The sequence below is a fragment of the Sceloporus occidentalis genome, unplaced genomic scaffold (assembly GCF_023333645.1).
Source record: "Sceloporus occidentalis isolate IW3139 unplaced genomic scaffold, rSceOcc1.0.p SCAF_12, whole genome shotgun sequence".
Classification (NCBI taxonomy): Eukaryota; Metazoa; Chordata; class Lepidosauria; order Squamata; family Phrynosomatidae; genus Sceloporus; species Sceloporus occidentalis.
Genome location: NW_028316992.1, coordinates 14,076,965 through 14,102,429, shown reverse-complemented (window position 1 = coordinate 14,102,429; position 25,465 = coordinate 14,076,965). Strand labels below are relative to the sequence as shown.

Here is a 25,465-nt window from a genome sequence, read left to right as displayed (position 1 = left end):
AATGCTGTTTGGGGTCCCTTCTGGCTTTGGGGCCCTTTCATCCCCCATTTTGGGTTCCTTGAAGGCCTCCAACTGCCAAGCGCAGAGGCAGAGGCAGCCATTTTGTGTTCCGGCTGCCATTTTGTATTCTGGTGGCCATTTTGTGTTCCAGCTGCCATTTTGTGTTCTGGGGGCCATTTTGTGTTCCGGCTGCCATTTTGTATTCTGGTGGCCATTTTGTGTTCCGGCTGCCATTTTGTGTTCTGGGGGCCATTTTGTGTTCTGGCAGACATTTTGTTCTGCTTGTGACTGTGGGGAATAATGTTCCAGAACCTTCTCTGAGCCTCAGTTGAACAGAGGCCTCTCTTTCTCTCCTGAGGCTCCAGAGTCAGAAGGAGGCCAGGCTCCTTGGGCCAAAAGGAAGGAAGTGTGTCCTTTGTGTGTCTTTTGTGTCTCTTTTCTGAGAGGGTTTTCTTATTACACAGCTCTGCTCCTTCTGGGGAAGATGGGTTTTAAAAGGGGTCAGAAACAGGGAGGATAGTTTTAATACAAGCCTTATTCTTCTTCTTCACAAACATGGGGCTTTGGCTTCTAAGAGGAGGCTAGTCCCCCAAACAAGGCCAAAAGTGGCTCCTTTGGGAGGTTTTAAACCTCTCCCCAGTTTTCTTATTAATAGATTTTCAGGCAAGAAGGAAGGAGACAGACTGACCATCTCATATTACCAAGAATGATGTATACAATCATACAAACAAACAACAACAACAAGAAGAATAAGGATTAGACAGAAAAACTGCTTATATTTTTGAAAAGCAAAACCATTTTTACAGGATAAAAATTCGACTTGGGTGCTTCTATCCTTTTACAACAGACCTAGGTTTTATCTGCATTATAGAAATGATCCGGATCGAAGCCGGTTTAAATCTGCTGGCTCCATCCTATGGAATCCTGGGATTTGTAGTTTGTTGTGACATGAGAGCTCTCTGGCACAGAAGGCTAAGTGTCCCAAAGGTAAAAATCCCAGGATTCCATAGCAGTGAGCGGTTAAAGTGGTGTCAAAGTGCCTTATTTCTACAGTGCGGATGCAGCCTTCTTGGGAAAGGGGCTGATGGTGGGGAAAAGCACTGGGGACTCTGGAGGTTTCAGCAGATTATTTGTTCATTTATTTATGATGCACTGATTTCACATCTAGCTACAGGGACATAACCAGGGCCCTCTCCAAATTCCCATCCCCTAATCCAGTGATGGTGAACCTCTTAGAGGCCGAGTGCCCAAACTGCAACACAAGACCCACTTATTTATTGCAAAGTGCCATGTCCCTCTGGCTTTCTAGTAACAAACTCTGGCAAACTCTGTGCTGGGGCGATGGAACATGTGCACACAGAGAGGGCTCTGAGTGCCACCTCTGGCACGCGTGCCATAGGTTCACCATCACACTCTAAGAAGGCATGGAGTATCTGTTGTGTAGGGGAGCTAGGTCCAGGGGGCTTTGTTTGGTGCAGAGGGAGGAAGGGCATGCCCACCTCTGCATCGGCCCAAAGGAGGCATATGTCACCTGCGTATATAACCAGCAGGATGCCGTTCTCTATGTCTTTGAGTGCTGCAGGGTTTCTTGCCAAGCAGATCCTAACCCTGGTCCCTTTTCTCAGGAACCTCATCTCGGCCTCCTTGGACACGGCTTTGGGGCCTCTCTTCCTGGAAGTGACCCAAGTGCAGGACCACCAGGAACCCCTGTCCACCTGATGGCCGACACAGAGGCCAAGCGAACGGAGTTGGGCTCCAACAGAAAGAGGCTGCCGAGGAACAATAGCTCTTTGGTGAGTCACTATCCTAATAGCTTCATCTGTGTCACTGCTGGGTCAATTTATGAAAGGAAGCAAATAAAATACTGCCCGAGTTTGGCAGAGACAGTCCTGGTTAATCCTCTGTCACCCCATTATTTCAGGGGCTTTTAAAATGTCCTGGTTTCTTTCTCCTCCTCCCACTTTCCCCTTTCTTCAGCTCATTTCAATTTCTGCATAAGGAGTGCCAAGGAGTTTGCAGCCCATCAACTCAAAAGTGGGGAGAGGAGAGGAAAGAAGGAAGATATGGCCCTTCCCAGGAGGCTGAAGCAAAAGCAAACTGCTGTGCCCTTCCTAGTTTGCGTGATCTTCCTCATAAACAACGTTGGCCATCTTCACTGCTTTCTGGGTTGCTTGTCCACGTGTGTCTTGCTTTTCCAATCTGTGAAATGTTGGGGGCTATGGGAGAACATCTCTGGATCTAAATATGGGGTGGGCCCAGTGGCCCTCAAGCCCAGAGTGCTCCCCAGAACTGTTATTAAAAACGACGTTTGCCTCTCAAATGTGGCAAGAAATATCTAAATGCACCACAATTCTTTGGTGACTAAATGTACTGTATGTGTTGAGATAGTCAGTCTCCTAATCCATCATCAGTATCCCAGGCATAGCCTAAATTATATTGTGTATTATATTGTATATTATATTGGAAAGATTCAAGACAAACTGGATCTCAAAGGCAGTAGCTTTTTTCTTGCTGACAGAATTTAAAGTTTATTTCCTGGACTGAATTCTAAAGTGATCAAATAATATTTGGATGCACCATGTGCTTTCCTCCCCTTTTGCTTAGTCACTCTGTGGATGAGGGCTATTTTCTGTTGCAGGTGACCTTTGCGGATGTGGCGATATATTTCACCGAGGACGAATGGAAACTGTTGACGAAGAAGCAGAGAATTATGTACAGTTATATAATGATGGAGAATTATGAGAATGTGGCCTCTGTGGGTAAGGAACCGGAATCCACTAGCATTATAGAATCATAGAGATGGAATAGACCACAAGGGCCATCCAGTTCAACCCACTTCTGCCATGCAGGAATACACATTCCAAGCACTATCCAACCTCCAGTAGTGGAGGCTCTTAACTGACTGGTTTGTGAGCTTTGGGTGGCAGACATGCCCCCGGGGGGAGAGGCATATGTGAACAGTGGAGAATAAGGCAAGAGGTACCTTGGCAGCCAGACTGTTTAGGGGCTGAAGGGAGAGGAAAGGGTAGGAGTGTGGAGATAGTTAACGATGGAGGGAAAAGGTTTAGACACTTCAGAGACTGCTTAGACATGTTAATGGGCGCTTCTACCTGAGTTTCTCAATAGACCTTTTGGTGCAAGCAAAGGACTTTTTTATTCTGAAACTTAGTTCCGCCCCCAGATATCACACCAATTCTAGGATTTTGTGGGAAGACAGCATGGAGATTAATGCATTTCTCACTGAAATGGTACTCAGCACATCTCTGAGTATCTTTCCACCTTTTTTGGCCCTCTTCCAGCCTTTTGAGGCTCTGGAGAGGCTTCTTGGGGAAAAGACCTCCCTTGGCCCTGCAATGGCTCAGAGAAGGCCCAACAGTGTCAAAATGGCCTCCACTTCCCCAAAGGGATGCAATACTTAGGGTCAAAACATGATTCCTATTTTATGGCAATACACTGTGCAGTTGCCCCTGAGATACCGTGGGGGCCAATGTGATGCCCCCCCAATGCCAACAATAGCCCAGCCCTGTGTTAGAGATGTCTTAAGACTGTTTTAAGGCTGCTCCCTGGTGCTTGATCCTCACCAAAATTGGAGACCAGGTCCCAGCCCCCTTGCTCTGCCTTTCCCATTGGGTTATTTGTATATTGATTATTCTACCTTTCTCAACAAATGAGCCTCAAAGTGTCTCTTTTATGCATCACATAAATGGGTGTGTATCTGTGATAGAGAGAAGGAGCAAATGTGAAAAATAGAAAGGCAGGAAAGAGATGGTGAAGGTGAAATGCTGAAGCAGTGCAGATGAGCAAGAGGGAAGCTTGGAGAGTGGAGGGAGAAAGGGAAGGGGATTAGGCTGGGAGGGGGGTGAAATGAACAGATATAGGATGGGGGACACCTGGCTGAATGAAACTACGTGCGAAAGGGATCTAGGAGTCTAAGTAAACCACAAGTTAAAGATGAGTCAACAGTGCGATGCGGCAGCTAACAAGGCAATGCGATTTTAGGCTGCATCAATAGAAGAATAGTATCTAGATCAAGGGAAGTAATAGTTCCACTCTATTCTGCTTTGGTCATGCCCCACCTGGAATACTGTGTCCAGTTCAGGGCACCACAATTCAAAAAGGATATGGAGAAACTGGAGTGTGCCCAAAGGAGGGCAACTAAAATGGGGAACGGTCTGGAAACCATGCCATATGAGGAACGGGTTAGACAGCTGGGAATGTTTAGACTGGAAAAGAGAAGGTTAAGAGGTGATATGATAGACCTGTTTAAATATTTGAAGGGATTTCATATTGAAGAGTGAGCAAGCTTGTTTTCTGCTGCTCCAGAGACTAGAACGCGGAGGAATGGCTGCAAACTGCAGGTAAAGAGATTCCACCTCAACATTAGGAGGAACTTTCTGACAGTAAGGGCTGTTCGACAATGGAACAAACTCCCTCGGAGATGTTGGTGGAGTCTCCTTCCTTAGAGGTCTTTAAACAGAGGCTGGATGGCCATCTGTCGGGGATGCTTTGATTCCTGCATGATAGAATGGGGTTGGACTGGATGGCCCTTGTGGTCTCTTCCAACTCTATGACTCTAGACCTCTGGGAGCCAGGAGGGAAAGGCAGGAGCAAAGCCAGGATCGCCTAGCTCTGTGCGGAAAGGAAGGGACCTCTGGAAAGGGCCAGGAGAGGGGCCTTGGGGATTGGTAGGAAGCCTCCAACCTGATAGATTTTAATAATAATAATAATAATAATAATAATAATAATAATAATAAGTTTTGTATTTCCCCCCCCCTCGCAACGGATCGAGGTGGTATTGCAACCATAAAATAGCCACAAAAAACGATAGCATCCAATTTACACACAGTAAAACAACCAGTTGCCAAAAACTCAATTCGAGACAAATAAAAACATCGTTTAAAATGCACAATGGTGATCAAAAGTGGGATTTTTCCTTAAGTTCTTTACAAGAGGTCGGGTGGGTAAGCTTGTTGGAAGCGATCTGTCTTAAGTGCTTTCTTGAAAGCATCCAAGATGGTGATAAGAGGGATCTCCTCCAGCATGTTGTTCCATAACTTGGGGGCCATGGCTGTGTACGCTGTGTGAGAAGTTGTTCTTAGACTGCTCTTTGTTCTGAGAGGGCGGGAAGGATTGTGTAGGGAGAGGCGTTCCCTCAAGTAGCTCAGGCCCAAGCCATGTAGGGCTTTAAAGGTAATAACCAACACTTTGTATTGCGCCCGGAAGCTAATTGGCAGCCAATGTAGAGATGTTAGAACTGGTGTTATATGGCCTGACCTAGATGTTCCGGTGACCAATCTGGCTGCTGCGTTTTGAACTAACTGAAGCTTCCGAACTTGTTACAACGGTATCCCCATGTAGAGCACTGAACCTCAGAACTGAACTTGAAATCAGGCCCTTGTTTTCATACATATTAAGGGTTCCATTTAGGAATTATGAGCAATGTCTATGAAGAGAGGAAAAGGTAACACAATAATCCCCTTTTCTCTCATGTTTCTTTTCCAACCTGAGCTTGCTTAGTTCCGTGGTTGATTACAGAGGCCCTTTGTCACTCGAAATGCTGGAGTCTGGGGAGGACACCCACAAGTGCTATGCTTTTAGGGGAATTTCATACTTAGCTCAAAGGAGAGAGTGAGGCTACAGTGACCCCGGGATTCATCCCAACTATACCAGACCCAGAGGCACACAGAACTCCAGAGGCATTTCCAATAGGTTTTTGTGTTTTATTTAGGGGGAAAGCAAAATACACGCATACACACACATATACACATATAGGTGTTCACGCACACACACAAGAACTGGGTAACAAAGGTGGGGGTTGTGAATAGTGTAAGGCTTTGCTAATGGTAATATCTAGATTCCAATTGCTGAGGGTCCAGAAAGGAGAGAGAAGTCAGTAACTCCAATGGCAAGTGGGGCTGGCGAGTGTAGTGAGGTGTTTAGCAGTGTAAACCAACGGAGCGTCTGTCTGCAACTGGACTGACGCTGAAGAAGAGCCAGTTGGGGCTGATATTTATACTGAAATTGTTGCTTAGGGGCAGAAACCGAGCTTTCGAAAAGGTTTAAATTGCTTTAGGATGTTTCCTGGGTGGGCAAAGAATTGTATGAAACTGAAATAAATGCAATGGGTGCTTGGCAAAAATACCTCAGCCAAACAGGATTGTCACACTGGCTCTTAGGTCCTTCTTGGCTCTGAATTCTGGTCCCATTCACAAACCAATGTATAGCACAGTCTGAAGGCAACATTCCCAGAGCTCAACAATAACATAACAGAGTACAGAAGCAAATCTCCAGATATAGGCATTGGCAATGCACTGACCACTTTCCACACTTAAAAATAACTGACACACAGTTGATTTCCTCCAAGTCCTTGGAGGTTCTTTAGCTTGCGTTGCAATATAAAACAAATATTTGCAAGCTCTCCTCTCTGACTTCCATCAACTTTACAATCTCTTCTACACCCAACACCAACCCACATCAATCCGCATGTGCGCTGTATACTGTATTGGTTGTGAGTCATCTGGTGCCACACAGCATGAAGCATCCTCTGCAGTTAGCTTGCATCATGTCTTGGGCTCTGACTCAGGACTCTCTGGCAGTCTCACAGGAAATGATGCCACTTTTCAATTAAAATAGTTTTACATATATTTAATGAAATATTTTTCAATGGCCTGACTATCTGCTTCTACTCATTTCCTCATGGCAGTTCCCCTTCAATCTCTTCTTTGGTAGCTCTTATGAGTAAGAATATAGTCATTATATGGATTTGGGGGCATCCAGAACAGGTTCATGCTCAGGTCACTCACACCAACTTAATTAATTTAATCTCAAATAGGGAGAGGTGAACGTGGGGCTAAATCTTGGGGTAACACTTTCCTGTCTTTACACTGTGATTCACTCATTGTCCTATTTTACAGAAGAATTTGTCGGTCACAAGAGAGTCCACACAAGAAAGAAGTCACATAAATGCCAGCATTGTGGGAAATATTTTGCTTACAAGTCAGTCCTAGTCGTGCATCGGAGAGTCCACACAGGAGAGAAGCCATACAAATGCCAGCATTGTGGGAAATGTTTTACTTCAAAGTCAGACCTAGTGAGACATCAGAGAGTCCACACAGGAGAGAAGCCATACAAATGCCAGCATTGTGGGAAATGTTTCACTTCAAAGTCAGACCTAGTGAGACATCAGAGAGTCCACACAGGAGAGAAGGAATACAAATGCCAGGATTGTGGGAAATGTTTTTATTCGAAGTCACACCTAGTGATACATCAGAGACTCCACACAGGAGCAAAGCCATACAAATGCCAGCATTTTGGGAAATCTTTTACTTCTAAGTCAGACCTAGTGAGACACCAGAGAACCCACACAGGAGAGAAGCCATTCAAATGCCAGCAATGTGGGAAATGTTTTACTTCAAAGGCACACCTAGTGATACATCAGAGAGTCCACACAGAAGAGAAGCCATACAAATGCCAGCATTGTGGGAAAAGTTTTACTTCAAAGGCACACCTAGTGATACATCAGAGAATCCACACAGGAGAGAAGCCATACAAATGCCAGCATTGTGGGAAATATTTTCCTCAGAAGTCACACCTAGTGAGACATCAGAGAGTCCACACAGGAGAGAAACCATACAAATGCCAGCATTGTGAGAAATCTTTTACTTCAAAGTCAGACCTAGTGAGACATCAGAGAACCCACACTGGAGAGAAGCCATACAAATGCCAGCATTGTGGGAAATCTTTTACTTCAAAGTCAGACCTAGTGAGACATCAGAGAACCCACACTGGAGAGAAGCCATACAAATGCAAGCATTGTGGGAAATGTTTTTCTTCAAAGGCACACCTACTGATACATCAGAGCGTCCACACAGGAGAGAAGCCATACAAATGCCAGCATTGTGGGAAATCTTTTACTTCAAAGTCAGACCTAGTGAGACATCAGAGAGTCCACACAGGAGAGAAGCCACACAAATCCCAGAAATGAACTAACACTCTTTTTGTCAGTAAGGAATGGAAAAAATATATTTTCAATCCAGCAGTGCTAAGAAAAGACTGTTGTGATTTTGTTTGTAATGTTTGTCTGTCCATATGTCTGTTTATGTTAAGGTTGTATTTTGTTAAGATTGGGTTTTAATTGCTAATTGTATAGATAATGACTTTGGGTTGTAAATTTGGCTGCGGATTGTGGGTCGTGGTATAGGTTAGGCAGATGGAGGGCTGGGATTTATTACAGCTGGTTAAAATAGTTATGGGGATGATAGCTTTTGGAATTTGTGGGATGTTGGCTAAAGAAAGTTGGAGGCAGAAAGGGCGTAATTTCAGGAATGGCAAAGGGGGGCTTGTTACCTGTGGGGCATAGACTGTGGGAATTGGGGGGGGGGGGGGGCTAGGTTTGGAAGAGGGTGGAGTTTTAGGTTTGGGGGTTTTAATGTCTTGTTTGGATTGGAGTGGGCAGTTCTGGCTTAGACACTGAATTTCTATGTGTTCACAGTAAAGTTCTTTGCTATTTCAACACACTGGACTCTTTGATGCACAGAAGTTCTGAATTTGCCCAAAACTGACCCTTTCTTCTCTCCTCAGTCCTCAGCTCCATTCCCAGCCATAAGAACAGCAGAGGCAAACACACAAACATCCAGGATACACAGGGACAGCAATATTTCCAAACTAGAGCCTTCCTTTCATGCCTTTCCCTCCTGAGTCCAGCTCTGCACCTTGGGCTCTATTGTGGTCTCCTCAAAGGAAGAAAGGAAGGAGGGAAAGAAGGGGAGGCCGCTGAAGCCCAGGCACAAACCTTTCTTTCCCACAAAGACTGCCAGCAGAATAAGCAGTAGCATCTCGGCCCTGGCGATCCTGCGCATGCTGAGGAGGGGCCTTTGGGGACATCTATGTATGCACAGTCTCAGCCCCTGAAGCCATTGCTGCCCTCATAGTCTATTCTGAGGAGGGATGGAAGTGGGGAGAGCCCTTGTTCATTCAGATAAATGGCTGGAGGGTCCTCTGGGAAGCCTTTGGGGGTTATAAGAAGGAAGGTTTCTTTGGGGATTCTCCCCCCAAAGAAAGGCAGGAGGCATGCCAGGCCTCCTCTCCCTCTTTCCTTCCCTGCCGCCTCCTCGGTGGATTCCTTTGGGCCCAACTACTTGGGGGTTATTATGAGAAGAGGGCAGGGGGGACCCTTGGAGAGAGACATGGCTATGGAGGGGAGGGGGATCCAAAGGTAAAAAGGGCTTTGAGGAGCCCCCTCCCTCCTGGAAAGTGGGGCAGAGGAGAGACCCTCCCTTCTGAAGCCTCATTTGGGGAAGAATTTTGTGCCAAATAGCATCACTCAGGATAGCATTAGATATAACATTTTGGGGGGGAGGATAAGTTTTCTCTGGAGTCCTGGGGGAGGGGGCTCGGGGGGGGGGGAGAGAAGAGCCAAAATCTAGGCCAAAGCCAAGAGGAGGGAGACGGAGGGATCTCAAAGCTCTGGCAATCCCCTGGCAACCTGGGAACTAGGTTTAGAGGCCCATACGATCCGGATTGGGCACCCTCCCTCACATACTTACCTTTTCCTTCACAAAACCCCCGCAGAGGAGGACCAACAGAGAGACCCACCGCCCCAGAAACATCCCCCCCCCCCCAGTTCTGGGAGCATACTGAAAGGGCCTTGGACCCCCTTGAAGGATGTATTAATAATAATAATAATAATATATATTCCATCTTTTCTCAAAGGAATCAAAGCGGATTACAGTAATAAAATGACATACAATTTCAGAAATACAATTAAATCCCCCAAACCCCCAACCCTCCTCCCAATTATAAAAACATTAATTGACCCTTTAAAAGCTATTAAACAGCAAGAAAATTTAAAACATCCAAAACACAATACATTAAAAAAGTTTTTTTGAGCAAGAATTGGATTGTTTTCTGAAGGTGAAAGGGGAGGGCAAGAACGATATACATCAATAACAATTTCCATAACAGTAACTATGGCAAGGGTCAGGGTCAGGGGGAAGGAGAGGCAAGTCAATAGACCTAATCTAGTCTGGAAAGGCCTGCCGGAAGAGATCTGTCTTAATAACCTTCCTGAAGGCTTCCAAGGTGGAAATATGACGGATCTCATCCGGAGGTTGTTCCAGAGCCTGGGAGCAGCTGATGAGAAGGACCTCTGGGTCACCACTGAAAGTCTGGTCTTCTTGAATTGTAGCCAGTTCTTCCCAGAGGACCTGAGTCTGAAGGTGGATGGTATGGGAGGAGGCGCTCCCACAAGAAGTCAGGACCCAAGCCATGGAGGGCTTTAAAGGTTAAAAGCAACACTTTGTATCTTGCCCAGAAACTAATGGGCAGCCAGTCGAGGGATTTAAGAACCGGTGTAATGTGGGCAGTTCTAGAAGTGCCCGTAACCAACCTGGCTGCCATATTCTGTACCAACTGAAGTTTCCAGACTGGGCACACGGGTAACCCCATGTAGAGTGCATTACAGAAGTCGAGCCGAGAGGTGACCAGCGCATGTGCTTCTGTTACAAGGTCTCCCTGCTCTAGGAAGGGTCTCAGTTGGCGTATCAGCCGAAGCTGATAACAAGTGCTCCTGACCGTCACATCCACCTGAGCCATGAGATGAAGCGATGAATCCAGGAGCACTCCCAAACTGAGGACAGTGTCTTTCAGGGGAAGTGTGAACCCATCCAGAACTGGCTGACATAACTCCATTCCCGGATTAGGAGTCACTATTACAATTACCTCCATCTTACTTTTATTCAATTGTAGTTTGTTTTCCCTCATAACTGCATTAAGACAGCCATTCAGAGGAGAGACACCATCCTTAGTCATTTCATCCGTCTGAGACATAGAGAAATATATTTGGGTGTCATCAGCATATTGATAACACCCTTCCCCATGTCTCCGGATGATCTCACCTAACAGCTTCAGGTAAATGTTGAATAGCATTGGGGACAGAATCGCGCCTTGAGGGACGCTTGACTTGAGCTCCCTCTTGGACGAACAACTGTCTTCAAGCAACACCATCGGGAATCTGCCCGCGATGTAGGACCTGAACCACTGGAAAGCAGTGCCCCCAATTCCCAAGTCTTCCAGAAGGATACCGTGGTCAATGATATCGAAGGCCGCTGAGAGGTCCAAGAGCACCAGCAGGGTCACACCTCCCCATTTCAAAGAGCTATAGATGCTCAGATGGAGATCATTGACTGAGGTGACCATGGCAGTCTCAGCTCCGTAACCTGCCTTAAATCTGGTTTGAAATGGATCTAGAAAATCTGTTTCTTCCAAGACTGCTTGGAGTTGAATGGTGACTGCCTTCTCGAATACCTTGCTGTAATTCTTTCTGTCCAGGGGGTCAAGGGGAGACTTTTTAGAAGTGGTTTAACTACCGCCTCTTTGAGGCAAGAAGGAAGACAGCCTTCCCTCAAAGATGCATTTGTTATGTTTTTAGCAGCATCTTGATTATTATTATTATTATTATTAACCTTTATTTATGAAGCGCTGTAAATTTACACAGCGCTGTACATGCAGTCTTTTTAGTTAGATGGTTCCCTGCCCTCGGGCTTACAATCTAAAAAGACACAACACAGAAGGAGAAGGGAGTGGTGGAGGGAAAGGGTAAGAGGTCCAGCAGTTCCTCTCTACCTCCAAGGCCTGGACCAAGGCAGATGGACTGGAGGGAGGGCTTGGCTTCATCATGGATGGTTAATCATTTCCCAGGGAAAATACATACTCTCAAGTAGGCCGTTCAGGTATCTCCCCCCTGAACGGCCAGCCAAGACGGGCAAGGATCGAGAGAGCAAGTCATCTTTTTCATACTCCCAAGGAGCTTGCCCGCATCCTCTGTACTAACTGACTCAAACTGATCCAGAATAACAGTATAGGCGGAGGTGCAGGATACTTCTCCTGTTGCCTCTGTCCTAAGGCTGGCATCCAAATCGGCTATTATGTGGAAATTTTGTCTGCGAAGTAGTTATTAAAAGGATCATAGCAGGCTTTTTAGGTTCTAAAAAAGAGTTCAGGGTGGGGGGCATTTGAGTCAAGTCCCTTAGCACCCTGAATAGCTCTGCAGGACAAGACTTTGCAGACGCAATAGATGCAGAGTAGAAGGACTTCTTAGCTGCATCTATTGCCACTCCATAGGATTTAAGAAAAACCCTTATCAGGTATGAGTCGATATTTCTGCCACTGGCACTCTAGCCGTTGTCCAGCCCCCTTCATTATTCTGAGATCTTGAGTATACCACGACTTGCGATTTGAAGCAGATTGGAAAGGGCGCTTGGGAGCGATAGTTATAGCTCTGGTAAGACCGTTGTTCCAAGTATTGACCAGAGCTTCAACAGAATCGCCAGCATTACCAGCCATCAAACCCTCTAAGGCCTCTGGGAACCTAGTGGGTTCCATCAACCTTTGAGGGCGGACCATTTTAATAGGTCCTCCACCCCCGACAGGGGGAATAGTGGCCTTCAGCCCGACCTTGACCAGGAAATGATCCATGGTTCATGACAATGCGGAGATATTGACTACCTCCACCCACGGATCTGCCTGTTCCGTACAGACGAGCACATCGAGAGTATGACCTGCACAGTGCGTGGGCTCAGAGACTATCTGGGAAAGGCCCATGTTTGTCATGCTGACCATGGACTCCCGAGCTGCACCAGATACGTTCGTTAAACCGGCCTCGAGGGGGATGTTGAGGTCGCCCAGGACTAAAAGCCTAGGCGACTTCTGCAGCAGCTCCGAGACCAGTTGTGTCTGCTCCGCTAGGGAGTCTGTTAAGCAACGGGGTGGACATTAAACCAACAGAATCCCCAGACTTTCCCTAGTCTTTAAGCTGAAGCAAATACATTCAATGTGGTCCATTTTACAGATCGGTATCCTGGCCAAAGCAAGATTGTCTTTATGGACCAAAGTGACATCCCCTTACCTGCTCACTGACGGAGAACCCGGCTGGTAAGGCCTGAGCCCAGGTGGCAGAGCTCTCATCACCCAGCCAGGTCTCTGTGAAACAAACCAGGTCAGCCTCTTCGCCCAGTAGGAGATCATGGACTATCTACGTTTTATTTTTGACTGACTTAGTTACCATCCTTTAGACACATGGCTCCAGTTTCTCCACATCCTTTTTGAATTGTGGTGCCCAGAACTGGACACAATATTCCAGGAGGGCTCTGACCAAAGCAGAATAGAGTGGTACTATTACTTCCCTTCATCTAGACACTATACTTTTATTGATGCAGCCTAAAATCACATTGGCCTTTTTAGCTGCCGCATCACATTGTTGACTCGTGTTCAACTTGTGGTCTACTGGACTCCTAGATCCCTTTCACATGTAGTTTCATTCAGCCAGGCGTCTCCCATCTTATATCTGTGCATTTCATTTTTCTGCACTTAATGCAGTACCTTACATTTCTCCGTGTTGAATTTCATTTTGTTAGCTTTGGCCCAGCTTCCTAATCTATTCAGGTCATTTTGAATTTTGATCCTGTCCTCTGGAGTATTAGCTACTCCTCCTAGTTTGGTGTCATCTTCTAGTATGAAAACTATGCCTCCATTTCTGTCATCCAAGTCATTGATAAAGATGTTGAATAGCACTGGGCCCAGGACAGAGCCCCACTGGACATCCCACTGGTCACTTCTCTCCAGGATGAAAAGGAGCCATTGTTCTTCCCCCCGAGTTTTTCCACATAACATATTACATAACATAGTATTTCTACAATACTAGTACATTTACAATACATACCATCCCTACATATCCCTCCACCCCCCACCCGACATTTAACATACATGTCCCTCCGACACTTAATAAAATACACTTAACATAAACTGCACTTCCAGCTACTTGCAGCTTTATACATCGTTATATTTTGAGTTTCCCCTTATTTTGTTTTATCTTTCCTGATCATGTCTTCTTCACTCCTTCTTGGGAAATACCCTCTCATTAATTCTTTCACTTTTTACTATCCCACAAAGCTCAGGAAGGGCGCTATTTCCCGTTTTACCTTCTTTATAGCCTACAAATGGCATTCCTCCTGAAATGTTCTTATTTTTCACTTTTCGACATTGTCTTAACACCTGCTACTATTTCTAACTAAAGTTCTTTCTATTTCGGTTTTTATACACATAAGCATTGTATTTACACAAACATGACGTTTCCCCATTGATTTCTTAAGCGTTCGTAAAAGACATGCCACTCTTTCCCCACCTCTTCTTCTGTCTTACCTTTTGTCCAAGATGCCCGTTTGTCCACTTCCGCCACCTCCAAGACTTTCATCAACCATTGCTCTACAGAGGGAATTGCTTTTCGGTTCCAGTATCTTGCAGAGGTTATTCTGGCACATGTAAATAAGGAAAACAACACTTTTCCCCAAGTTTTGCTTAGTTCATCACTTATCATACCTGGGAGAAATGTTTCTGGATTGAAAGTTATTGGGATCTTTAATTCTATAGTTATTGCTTTATATATTTTAATCCAGTATTGTTTGGCTGTTTTACAAGTCCACCAGATGTGAAAGAAAGAGCCTACTTCTATATTGCATTTCCAACAGAGTGGGTTGCTTTTTTTATTCTTACACATACAGTCAGCTCTTCTTATACACGGATTTTTATACACGGATTCAAGCATACACAGTTTGAAAATGTTTTTAAAAAGTATAAATTTCACATATTAAACCTTGATTTTCCATTTTTTATAAGGGACACGGTTTTTCTATGTCATTATCTTTAATAGGACTTGAGCATCCACGGATTTTGTTATCCACGGGGGAACTTGGGACCAAACCCCAGCGTATAACAAGGGCCCACTGTATATGCGATGATCTTTTGTGGAGACAGGTGCCACCTATATAACATTTTAGAGGTGTTTTCTCTTAATTCTGGATTAATCGTGAACTTAGTTCCCTTGCAAACTTTCCCCCATTTAATATAGTCAATACTGTGTCCCACGTTCTGTGCCCATTTAATCACGCTTTCTCTGATTATTTCTTCTTCAGTATCCCACTCTAGTAGCCTTTTGTAGTTTCTAGTTATCACCTTTCTCTCGCCCTTTTCTACTCTTTCTTCCCACTTGGGTTTCTTATTATTAATTCCAGTGAGTCTTTCATCCGTTTTCCATCTCTCTCTCAACTGTCTATATAAATACCAGTGGCAATTGATTCCCACTGCCTTCAACTCTTCTTGGGATTTTAGCTCTTTCTTTCACCAAATCTGAATATTTGATCCATTTAGTCCTGGGTATTCTTTCCTTGCTCAAGAAAGCTTCGTGGGGCGAGCAAGCTAGTAGTAACTGTTGAGAAATTCTTGGTCTTAGTTTTTCCCATACATACAGCATAGCCTTTCTTAATATGTGGTTTTTGCACTCTTTGTGTACTTTACATTGACTATAAAACAAATACCCACCTAGGCCGAATCTTAAGTTATCCCCTTCTAATACTATTAACTTGTCATCTTCCAGTAATAACCATTTCTCAATCCATACCAACACTGCAGCAGAATAATGCAAAGTTAAGTTTGGTAAACCTAATCCACCGCGAGCTTTATCAGCATACACAATTTTTGCTTTTATTCTAGCTTTCTTCTTTTCCCACACAAAACTCAGGGTTTCTTTTTGCCACATGTTTAGAGGTTTAAAAGAGTGCAATATCGGTATTGTTTGGAATAAGAATAACATCTTAGGCAATGTGTTCATTTCTATCACTGAAACTCTGCCCAATATAGAAGCCTTAAACTCCCCCACCTCTCTAAGTCTTTCTTGATTTCTCTCCACACTGTTTCATAGTTATTGTGATAAAGGTCTACATTTTTACTAGTAATCCATATTCCTAGGTATTTAGTTTTCTTTTTTCACCGTAAATCCACTTATCTCTTCTCCTCTTTTCTATCCAGGTTCTTCGTCACCATAGCTGCCTTATCTTTGTTTACTTTTAGGCCTGAGACCTTTTCGAAGTCCGTTAGCATTTCTATTAGTTTTTCTATACTTTCTGTAGGGTTTTCCAATATGTAGACAATATCATCCGCCAATATACGCATTTTATATTCGTGATTCCTAACTTTCATACCTCCTATTTGTTTTTCTTCTCTAATTCTGTTTTTTTTTAATTTTATTGAGTTAAAAAGAATAATACATACTAATGCATACACATACAAAAACATATAATACACTACACATAAAACATAAAATAACATAAAATAACATACAAATAACATAACATACAAGCATCTAAATCGATTCTCTCCTCTCTCTCTCCTTCCATCCTATCCACTCTACCTTTAGACATCTACTTACAGGTAACATGACATCTAACATACAAGCTGACTTCCTAACTACCAGACATATTCTTGTTGACCATATTTGTCTATCAATTGTTCAGTGTTCAACTTTGATTATCCTTTTCAAAAAAGAAAAAGAAAAGACTTGACTAATGACAAAAAAGAAGACCCTACTTTCCGCCTTACCACTGCCGAGAAGATGTTGAGAGTGAACTGCTCGTTCGAGCTATAGTGGTTTTACATCAGACCTATAGTAACTTCCTTACCCCACTCATTTCCAAAAAATGTTGTCACTTTCTTCCAGTATTCTAGATGTTTATCTTTACACATATTGTTTGACTTTAGTATTATAATGTCTATCCCCATCACTTCATATACTTTCAATAGCCACTCATCGCACGATGGTCTTTCCTCACTCTTCCATTTGTGTGCATAGCAAATTCTTGCTAATGAAACCATATGAAAAATTGCCCTCTCATCTTCTTTTCTGGTTCCTTCATCCAACATCCCTAATAAATACAGTTCCGGCTTGGGCACTAAATCTGTTCCCATTATCTGATTAATCGATTTATTAACCATCTTCCAAAATTGTTTTGCTTTACTACACTCCCACCATGCATGAAAGAAGGTTCCCTTTTTCTTTCTGCATTTCCAGCATTTATCTTTTTTGGTTTTGTAAATTTTGGCCATCTTGTAGGGTGAAAGATACCAGAAATACATCATTTTAAAGAAATTGTCTCTAATATTTTGTGAAATAGTTAGGGTTTTTTTGGTCTTTCCACACCTTTTCCCATTGATTTAGCATAATTGGGTGACCTATGCATGTAGCCCATTTTACCATCTGACTTTTAACTGTCTCTTCTTCCATTTCCAAGGATAGCAATATTGCATATACTTTCCCAACTAATTTGGCATTATCTAAATACAAAATGTTGCTCAATTCGATTTTTTTGACATCCAATTCGAACCCGATTGTCTTTTTGTCCATTTCAAATCTCTCATAAATTTGCCTATATGTGAACCAGTTAATATTTGTTTCCTCAATTAGTTCTTCTCTTGTTTTCATTCTTACCTCTTCTCTTGTTTTTACCCACAGGTCTTCATCTCTTAGCCATCCAGTCCCCTCGCTCGACTCTTTGCTACAGATGGCCTCGTGTGAAGAGACCCAGCCGCAAATCCTAGCTAAGGTATGTCTTTTATGTTTGTTCCACGTTTCAAAGAGGGGTTTTCTAATGGCATGGTTTGTAAATGATTTGCTAAGTGAACTGTTTCCATAAACCAGATAGCAATGCCATCCCACATTAAGATCATCTCCCTCCAATTCCAAACAACGTTTTGTTTGACAATGTCATCCATTCTCTTACCCAAACTAAACTACATGCTTCATCATAAAGTTGCAGAGAGGGTAATCCCAGACCACCTTTTTCTCTGTTGTCTTGTAGATTCTTAAGTTTGATTCTTGGCTTTTTCCCTCTCCAGATAAAATCAGAGATGTCTTTATTCCAATGTTTGAAGATTTTTCTTGTCATAATGATAGGGAGTGTTTGAAAAAGGTATAACATTCTTGGTAAGATATTCATTTTAATCGCTGCTATCCTACCCAATAGAGAGATGTTTAATTTGTTCCATCTTATCAAATCTTTTTTTATCTCTTTCCAGATTTTTGTATAGTTGTTTTCAAACAGTTCGTTTGATTTCTTGGTAATATTTAGTCCTAAATATTTAACTTTGTTTGTCACCTTAATTTTTGTTAAATTACCCAACAATGATTCCTCTTCTTTGCCAATATTTTTTGTCAGTATATTTGATTTGTCTTTGTTTATTACACATCCTGATACTTTGCCGAATTCATCGATAATTTCCATCACTTTTACTGCATTGTTTATCGGGTCATCAATAACAATAACAACATCGTCTGCAAATGCTCTGATTTTGATTTTTGAACTTCTTAATTTAACTCCCTGGATATCTGGTTTTTCTCCGATTCTTTTAATTAATAGTTCGATTACCAGCAGAAACAACAGGGGGGAAAGAGGACAGCCCTGGCGTGTTCCTCTTTGGATTTGAATTACTTTTGTTTTTTCTCTATTAACCCTAACTTGTGCGAGTTGTTTGCTATAGATTTTTGATAGCCAGTTTAAAAAATTTGAGCCTATGTCTATTCTTTTTAACAATGTCAGTAAAAAATTCCAATTGACCGAATTGAAAGCTTTTTCGAAATCAATAAAGAGTAAACCCATCTTTCTTTCGTTATGTTTCTCATAATATTCAATAATATCAATTATCGATCTTGTATTATCCCTAATTTGTCTACCAGGTAAAAATCCTCTTTGCTCCTCCCCAATTGCCTCCACTAAGCAATCTCTTAATCTTTTAGATAGGATAGCAGCGAGTAACTTATAATCATTGTTTAAAAGCGATATCGGTCTGTAGTTACTTGGACTTTCGAGATCTTTACCTTCTTTTGGTATTAAGGAGATGTCTGCTTCTTTCCATGAGTTTGGTATGTTATCTTCCAAGGCTTCGTTCATCACTTGTTGAAGAGGGGAAGCTACTTCATCAATCAACTCCTTATAAAAAGATATTGGGAGGCCGTCGTTACCTGGTGCTTTTCCAGTTTTCGCATTCGTAATTGCTTCTCTAATTTCTTTTATCGTCATTGGTCTATTTAGTTCCTCCTTCTGCTTTCCTTGGATATTTCGAGGTTTTACAATATCCAGGTACTTTTCTATTTCGTCTAATTCAACTGTTTTTTCTCTATACAGGTTTTCAAAGAAGTTTTGGAATTCTCTTTTGATGTCTTCTTGCCGGGTAAGTGTTGATTTCCCTTTTTTTATTTTGGCAATTACTTTTCTCTCTCTAATTCTTCTTAACTGGAAGGCCAGCCATTTCCCCACTTTGTTAGCATGTTCAACATTTTTCTGTTTCACTAGTTTTAGTCTTTTTTCCAGTTCTAAAGTCATTTCAGCATCTAACTGTTTCTGCAAAATTTTTATCTCTTTCTGAATAATTTTGTTTCTTGGGTATTTCTTTAGTTCGTTTTCTTTTCCCCTCAGTGAGTTGTTTAATTTATTTCTTCTATCTTTCTTACGTTTCCACCAAATTGAATGTTGCTGAGTAAAGAAACCCCTCATAGAAGCCTTGCAAGCATCCCACACCATACTCATTTTGACCTCACCATTCGAATTTACCTTGAAGAAGAATTTTAACCATTCTTTGCCTTTTCCCACAATTTCCCTATCTATCTTTGAGCAGATCTTCATTTAGTATAAGCCAATTCTTAATTTTCCTGGTTTCTCTGAACTCTATTACAAGGGGATTGTGGTCTGAAATAGTCCTATTGAGAGTCTCCATACTTGTAATTTCCTGGGTCAAGGTACTTGAAGCTAAACATAGATCAATCCTTGCTAGCGATTCATGTCTGTCTGAATAAAACGTAAAGCTTTTACCCTCATCGTACAGATGTCGCCATACATCTATTAGGGAAAGATCCTCTTTTAGATGGGGAAGTTTGCCCTGATCTTGTTTTATTCTTTTGTCAGATTTTCTGTCAATCATAGGATTGATTACACCGTTGAAATCTCCTATCATAATTATGTTTTCGTAATCGTAATTAGAGAGTTCCCTGTGTAATTTTGCATAAAAAGATCCTTTGCCTTCCTGGGGGCCATATATGCCAACGATCAATATTCTTTTTTCCCGCCCCCACATAGTACCCATTGGGGTCTGCAAATATAAATTTGGATTCTATATTATCATTAATATATAGGGTAACTCCTCTTTTACTCTTTCCAAATACTGAAGAGTACTCTTTACCAATGTTTGGATTTTTTAGTAATCTTACATCTTTTAATTTGATGCGTCTTTCCTGTAAGCATACAACATCTGCATTGTTTCTTTCCAAGAAGAGGAACGCCTTTTTTCTTTTCTGGGGGGAATTCAAGCCTTTTACATTGAGTGATAATATTTTCATTTTTAGTAGAATTTATTATCTAAAAGTATACACTAGAAAAGACCACAACAGCTTTCGTTGAGAATTAAAAAAAATTTAATCGAATTTATTTAAACTTAGTTATACAAAACAGTGCTCGGTTTTATTCAAATTGTTTCAACTTACTTATTTACTTGGGGGGGGGGGGGAAGAAAGTAGAATCAACAAAAAGATGATTTGACGTTAAGAGAACTATTTCCTAACTTCTCCATTCAAGTTGCTTCATCATTGCTTCCTCCCCCTTCGTCTTCTTCCCCCCCTCCCCTTCTTCTAGATCCCTCTTCAAGGCTTTCAAGAAAAGTTTTGCCTTTTCAACCGAGTTTAGTCTTGTTTTTTTCTGTTTCCATGTGACCACAAGACCTTCAACTTCCTCCCACCTGAAAGGGATTTTGCGTTGGTTAAGAACGTCCGTCAAACATTTATATTCTCTGCGCCTCTTCAATATTTGGCTCGGTATATCTTTCAGGATAATTATTTCTTGATCATCCACCATTAATTTAGTATCGTAGCTTTGATTTAGGACCAAGTCCCTTGTCTGCTTTCTCACAAAATATACCATTACGTCCCTGGGCAAAGTCTTTGTTTTAGCTACTCTAGAGCTTAATCTATAAGCTCGGTCAATTTCCCAGGGAAACTGTTCCTCTGGTTCATTTACAAATCCGGCCAGTATTGGGCAAAGCAAAGTGTAGAGATTTTCGTTTGTGTTCTCTTTAAGGCCTCTCAGTTTCAGGCAATTTTCTCTCTCTTTGACCAAAATTTTCAAAAATGTATTTTGGTCTTCTTCTCTCGTTCTTTCGGCTCGGTCAACTGTTTCCTCTGTTGCTTGCACTTCTATCTTTAAATCTTTAATCCTTCCGTTAATTGAGTTAAATTCGTTCTCTATTTGGTCTAATCTTGCATTTAATTGCTTAATTTCCGCCTTTAATTCAGTTTTAACCTCTTCTTTTGAAGCTTGGATTTCTTTACTTGTTTCCTGTTGCAATCTCCTCATTTCCTCAATTAGTGCATCATTGTGTTCAGGGAATTTTGGTATCGAATCATTCGATGTTCTCCTTGCATTTCCTGGCTGATTTGAATTCAGCGCTGCAGTTTTCCTCGTATTCATCATCTTTAGGCAAGAAGAAAAGAGGGTGGGTTGATAAGAGAGAATTTCTTTTATAGTTAAAAATAACAGGGTTGTATTGCTAATTTAATCTGAAGATACAATAAGCCAAGAATCAAACTTATTCTACTGGTTTTTCAAGTTTTGTAATGAGAAGGAAAGAGGAAAAAAAATAAAAAATCCCAAACTACTTTCTTTTCAAATGTATCCTGGTTTGCTATTGAGGTTGGATTAGTCGCTTTACTTAAAATTCAATAGAAAAAGGTGTGTTTTAGTACTTAAGAATTGGTGATGGAATTTCACCACTGCAAGTTGGTCTAATTATGCACTTAAATTGAAAAGAAGGATCCAAGAAAAAAGAAAGAAGAAACAAGCAATTTTCTACAATGTTAATTCTAAGCTCTAGTGATTCTAATAGTTCTTTCGCTTATTTCACTTGACAAAAAAGGTCCTAACAATGTATCTCAATAACAAAGTTCTATACAATCTCCACAATAAACGTACACTACTTTATAATTCACTTACAAAGCATTCAAGACTAAATTGCAGTTTCCAAGTTTTCAACTGGAGTGTGTTGAACACGAATCTCAAGTAGGCTTTAATACCAAGTAAGAGAAACAAGAGGAAATCAGAAGTTATGTTTCACCAAAATACTCTAACAATTCTGGGTCTCAAGAAATATTTTATGTTAGCCAAGAGAGATAATTGAGATAGGGGAGGGGGTATAAAGAGACACAGGAAAGTACCATTTAAAAGGGTTTTGCTCTCTAATCCCCCTCTTCTTAAGCTCTAACAGTTAGATCTTTAGCCTGCTTCAGCAATATTATTATAAATGGGATAAGAATTAGTAGTGGATATTAGTATCAAGCTTCTTACACCATTACCCACCTTTGGGGGTGTAAGTATCAATTTCCTATCCCAATTTCTCACATCGAATTAACAAATCAGTTGCAATACACTTACACAACACCTGGAGATATACACTGTATCCTTCACCTTTTCCAGTTAATGCAAGGATTACAAGTATGCTTTTTGATATATTGTTTTCTTTCCCTCCAAGAGAAAGGGAAGGGAAGCAGCCAAGAGAATAGAGGAAGCAAGGGAAATGGAAAGAGAAGGGAACAGCTATAAGCCACTAAAACAATTTAGCTTTCAGAGGAAACAAATAGTTTACAAAATAGCCAGCAATTAATATATATTACTAAGTATAAGTTGGGGAGAAAGAGAGGGGGAAAAAAGAAAGAAAGAGGAAAATAGGAAGGAGAGGTAGAGATGGGAGAGTTATTCTTTCCCTGACTCAGCGTCTCTCTGTCCGCCTCTCCCACACTTCAATAGTAGCCGAGGGGGCCTTATCAGTCAGTCTTCAGATCATTTGCTGCAGCTGGGCTTGATGCTTCCAGGTTCTCTCTCTCCTCGCTCTGTTGCAGAGCTTAATTGTAGTTCTTAGTTGACTTGAAAAAATTAACCTTTTCCTTTACAATGGACTGGTCAGCTGGGGAAAAAAAAAACAACAACAACGGCCAGGCAAGCCGCCAGACGGTATTTGATTTATTTCACAGTCTTTCTACTCCCCTCCAAAAACCTCTTCTGACTCCAAAGGGTCCGTTCTCCACAGTTCCTCTGTCTTTTATCCAGCTCCAGCAGACTTTTCCGAAATAAACGTCAATCTTTTCAGTCAGGTTTTTCCACAATGCTAGAAATCTAAACAATGCCTGAACCCTTACAGTCCTCCATATAGCATGCAAAAATCCTCCAAATGACAGCGTCTAAAAAGTCCTCCGGGTAACAGCGTCCAAAGGGTCCTCTCAATAACAACATCCAGAAAGTCCTCCAAGTAACAACATCCAAAAAGAGACAAACAAACAAATGGGGAAACCCCTTTATCTTAGTGATTTAAAGCTTGATGTCGCTCCTGTCCTTCTCTGTCGCGAGGTTAAAGGCAGGGTTACAATTTCGTGATAGTTCCTTGCTGGTAGTTCCGCAATTCCCAACACAGATTACAACTTAAACAATTTAAAAGTGGTGGCGTTGCATTCAGCGCAAGCCGCGGCTTGTGCCTGCTCTCCGCGGCCGTGGTCGCTCCCTGTCCGTGCCGTTCCTTCGTCCCGCTTTCGCAAATGGAGGCAGATTAAAGAAAATCAAATGGAACGCCGGATCTCGGTGAGCCCCTCTGCTTCCCCTTTATCAGGGGGACACTTTCAGGTCGGTGGGACCTTACCCCACCGCCTCCGTCGCCGCGAAACCGCGATCCTCCCTCCGGAGCCTCTCTTCGGAGGTGATCGAGGCGCCGCCATGCCACCGGAAGTCTCTCTAATTCTGTTATTGAGTGCTTCTAAAACGAAAATGAACAACCGTGGAGATAGTGGGCATCCCTGCCTCGTGCTTTTAGTGATCTTAAATCCTTTTGTTTTGCTATAATTCAAAATTATTCTGGCACTTTGTTCTTCATAGGTTTCTCGAATCCATGTATCAAATTGGGTTCCTACCTTCGCTTCTTCCATCACGGTATACATGATCTCCCAGCTGATGTTATCGGATGCCTTCTCCAGGTCCATAAATACAAGTGCCAGACTTTCCCCGTTATTTCTTTCATCATATTCTATGGTATTCAGAATTACTCGTATGTTCTTTTTTAATTGTCTGTTAGGTAGAAAACCAGCTTGTTCTTCTTGTATCCACTCTGCTAATATCCTTTTTAATCTTCCTGCTAAGATTTTTGCAAATAGCTTATAGTCCGTCTTAAGCAGAGAGATTGGCCTATAGCTTTTCACATCCGTCGGATCTCTGCCTTCTTTGGCTATTAGGGAGATGTTTGCCTGCTTCCATGATCCTGGATATTTTTGTTTCCCAGTTTCGTTCAATGTTAGTTTGTATAGTATTATTAGTTGTTCTTCAAATTTTTGATAGTATTCAACCGGGAATCCATCTGGGCCTGGAGTTTCCCCTTTTTTGCTATTCTTAATAACCTTGTTATTTCGGCTACAGAAATTGGTCTATTCAGTATATCTCTCTGCTGGTTATCAAACTGCTTTATGTTTGATTCCTTCAGAAACTCCTGTATGCTCTGTTTTGAGATGTTCCCTCCTTTATACAGCTGTTCGTAGAAGTCTAGAAACTCTTTCTTTATTCTTTCTTGGTCCGTGGAAAGTACTTTTTCTTGGGTTTTAATTTCAGGAATGATGTTCCTTGCCCTTTCTTTTTTCAGTCTGTGTGCCAACCATCTGCCTGGTTTGTTTGCATCTTCGAACTGCATTTGTTTCCTATATTTAATTTTCCTATCTATCTCTTCATTTTCTTCTATTTGTTTTTTAATCGTTTTAATCTCTTTTGTAATTCTTAGTTCTATTTTCACTTAGTTCTATTTCTTTCTTTTTCAACATATCATACATCAGGTTCAGTTTTTCTTTCTTTTCTTTCTTTAGTATGACGTTTTGTTGCATAAAAAAGCCTCTCATGAAGGCTTTGGAGGCTTCCCATACTGTTGTTGCGTCAATATCAGGCTTCAGGTTTTCTTCAAAGAATAGTTGAATGCTTTCTCTTGCTTTTCCCACAATCTCTTCTTTATATAGCAGAGCTTCATTTAGTCTCCATGCATATTCATTTTTCATTGTTTTGATTAGTACTGTCAAAGGACTATGGTCAGATATTGTTCTCGGTTCTGCATCCATTCTTAGGATATCTTTACATAGAGTTCTAGAAGCATAGAACATGTCAATCCTAGAGAAAGATTTATGTCTTCCAGAAAAGAAAGTAAAATCTCTAGAGTCTCTATATTTAAATCTCCAAACATCCTGCAATGTTTCTTCTTCAATTAGATCTTTAAAGGCCTTTGGGAGTTTTTTAATCTTTCTTTCTGATTTTCTATCTATTTCTGGGTTAACTACTCCATTCCAATCTCCCATAATTAAAGTCTTTTCATAATTAGGCTTAGATAGCTCCTCGTTCAAATTCATATAAAACTGGTCCTTTTTATCCAATGGGGCATAGATGCCCACCATCAAACATTTTCCATTCTGTAGTGCTACATCTAGGCCTAGGTATCTGCCTTTTTGTCTTTAAATACTATCTTCGCTTTAAGTCTGTTATCAACATAGAACACCACACCATTCTTTTTCTTTTCATTAGCTGAT

The 25,465-nt window shown here is 41.8% G+C and overlaps 1 protein-coding gene across 1 annotated transcript in view; it reads left to right on the top strand.

The window, feature by feature from the left end:
* LOC149305313 (uncharacterized) overlaps nucleotides 1–25,465 on the top strand; it is a 119,348-nt gene that overhangs the window by 67,494 nt on the left and 26,389 nt on the right. Inside the window, exon 4 of the mRNA XM_089478031.1 lies at nucleotides 6,957–7,964. Within this exon, the coding sequence (XP_089334157.1) occupies nucleotides 6,957–7,964 (1,008 nt within the window). The remainder of the gene's footprint in view (nucleotides 1–6,956; nucleotides 7,965–25,465) is intronic.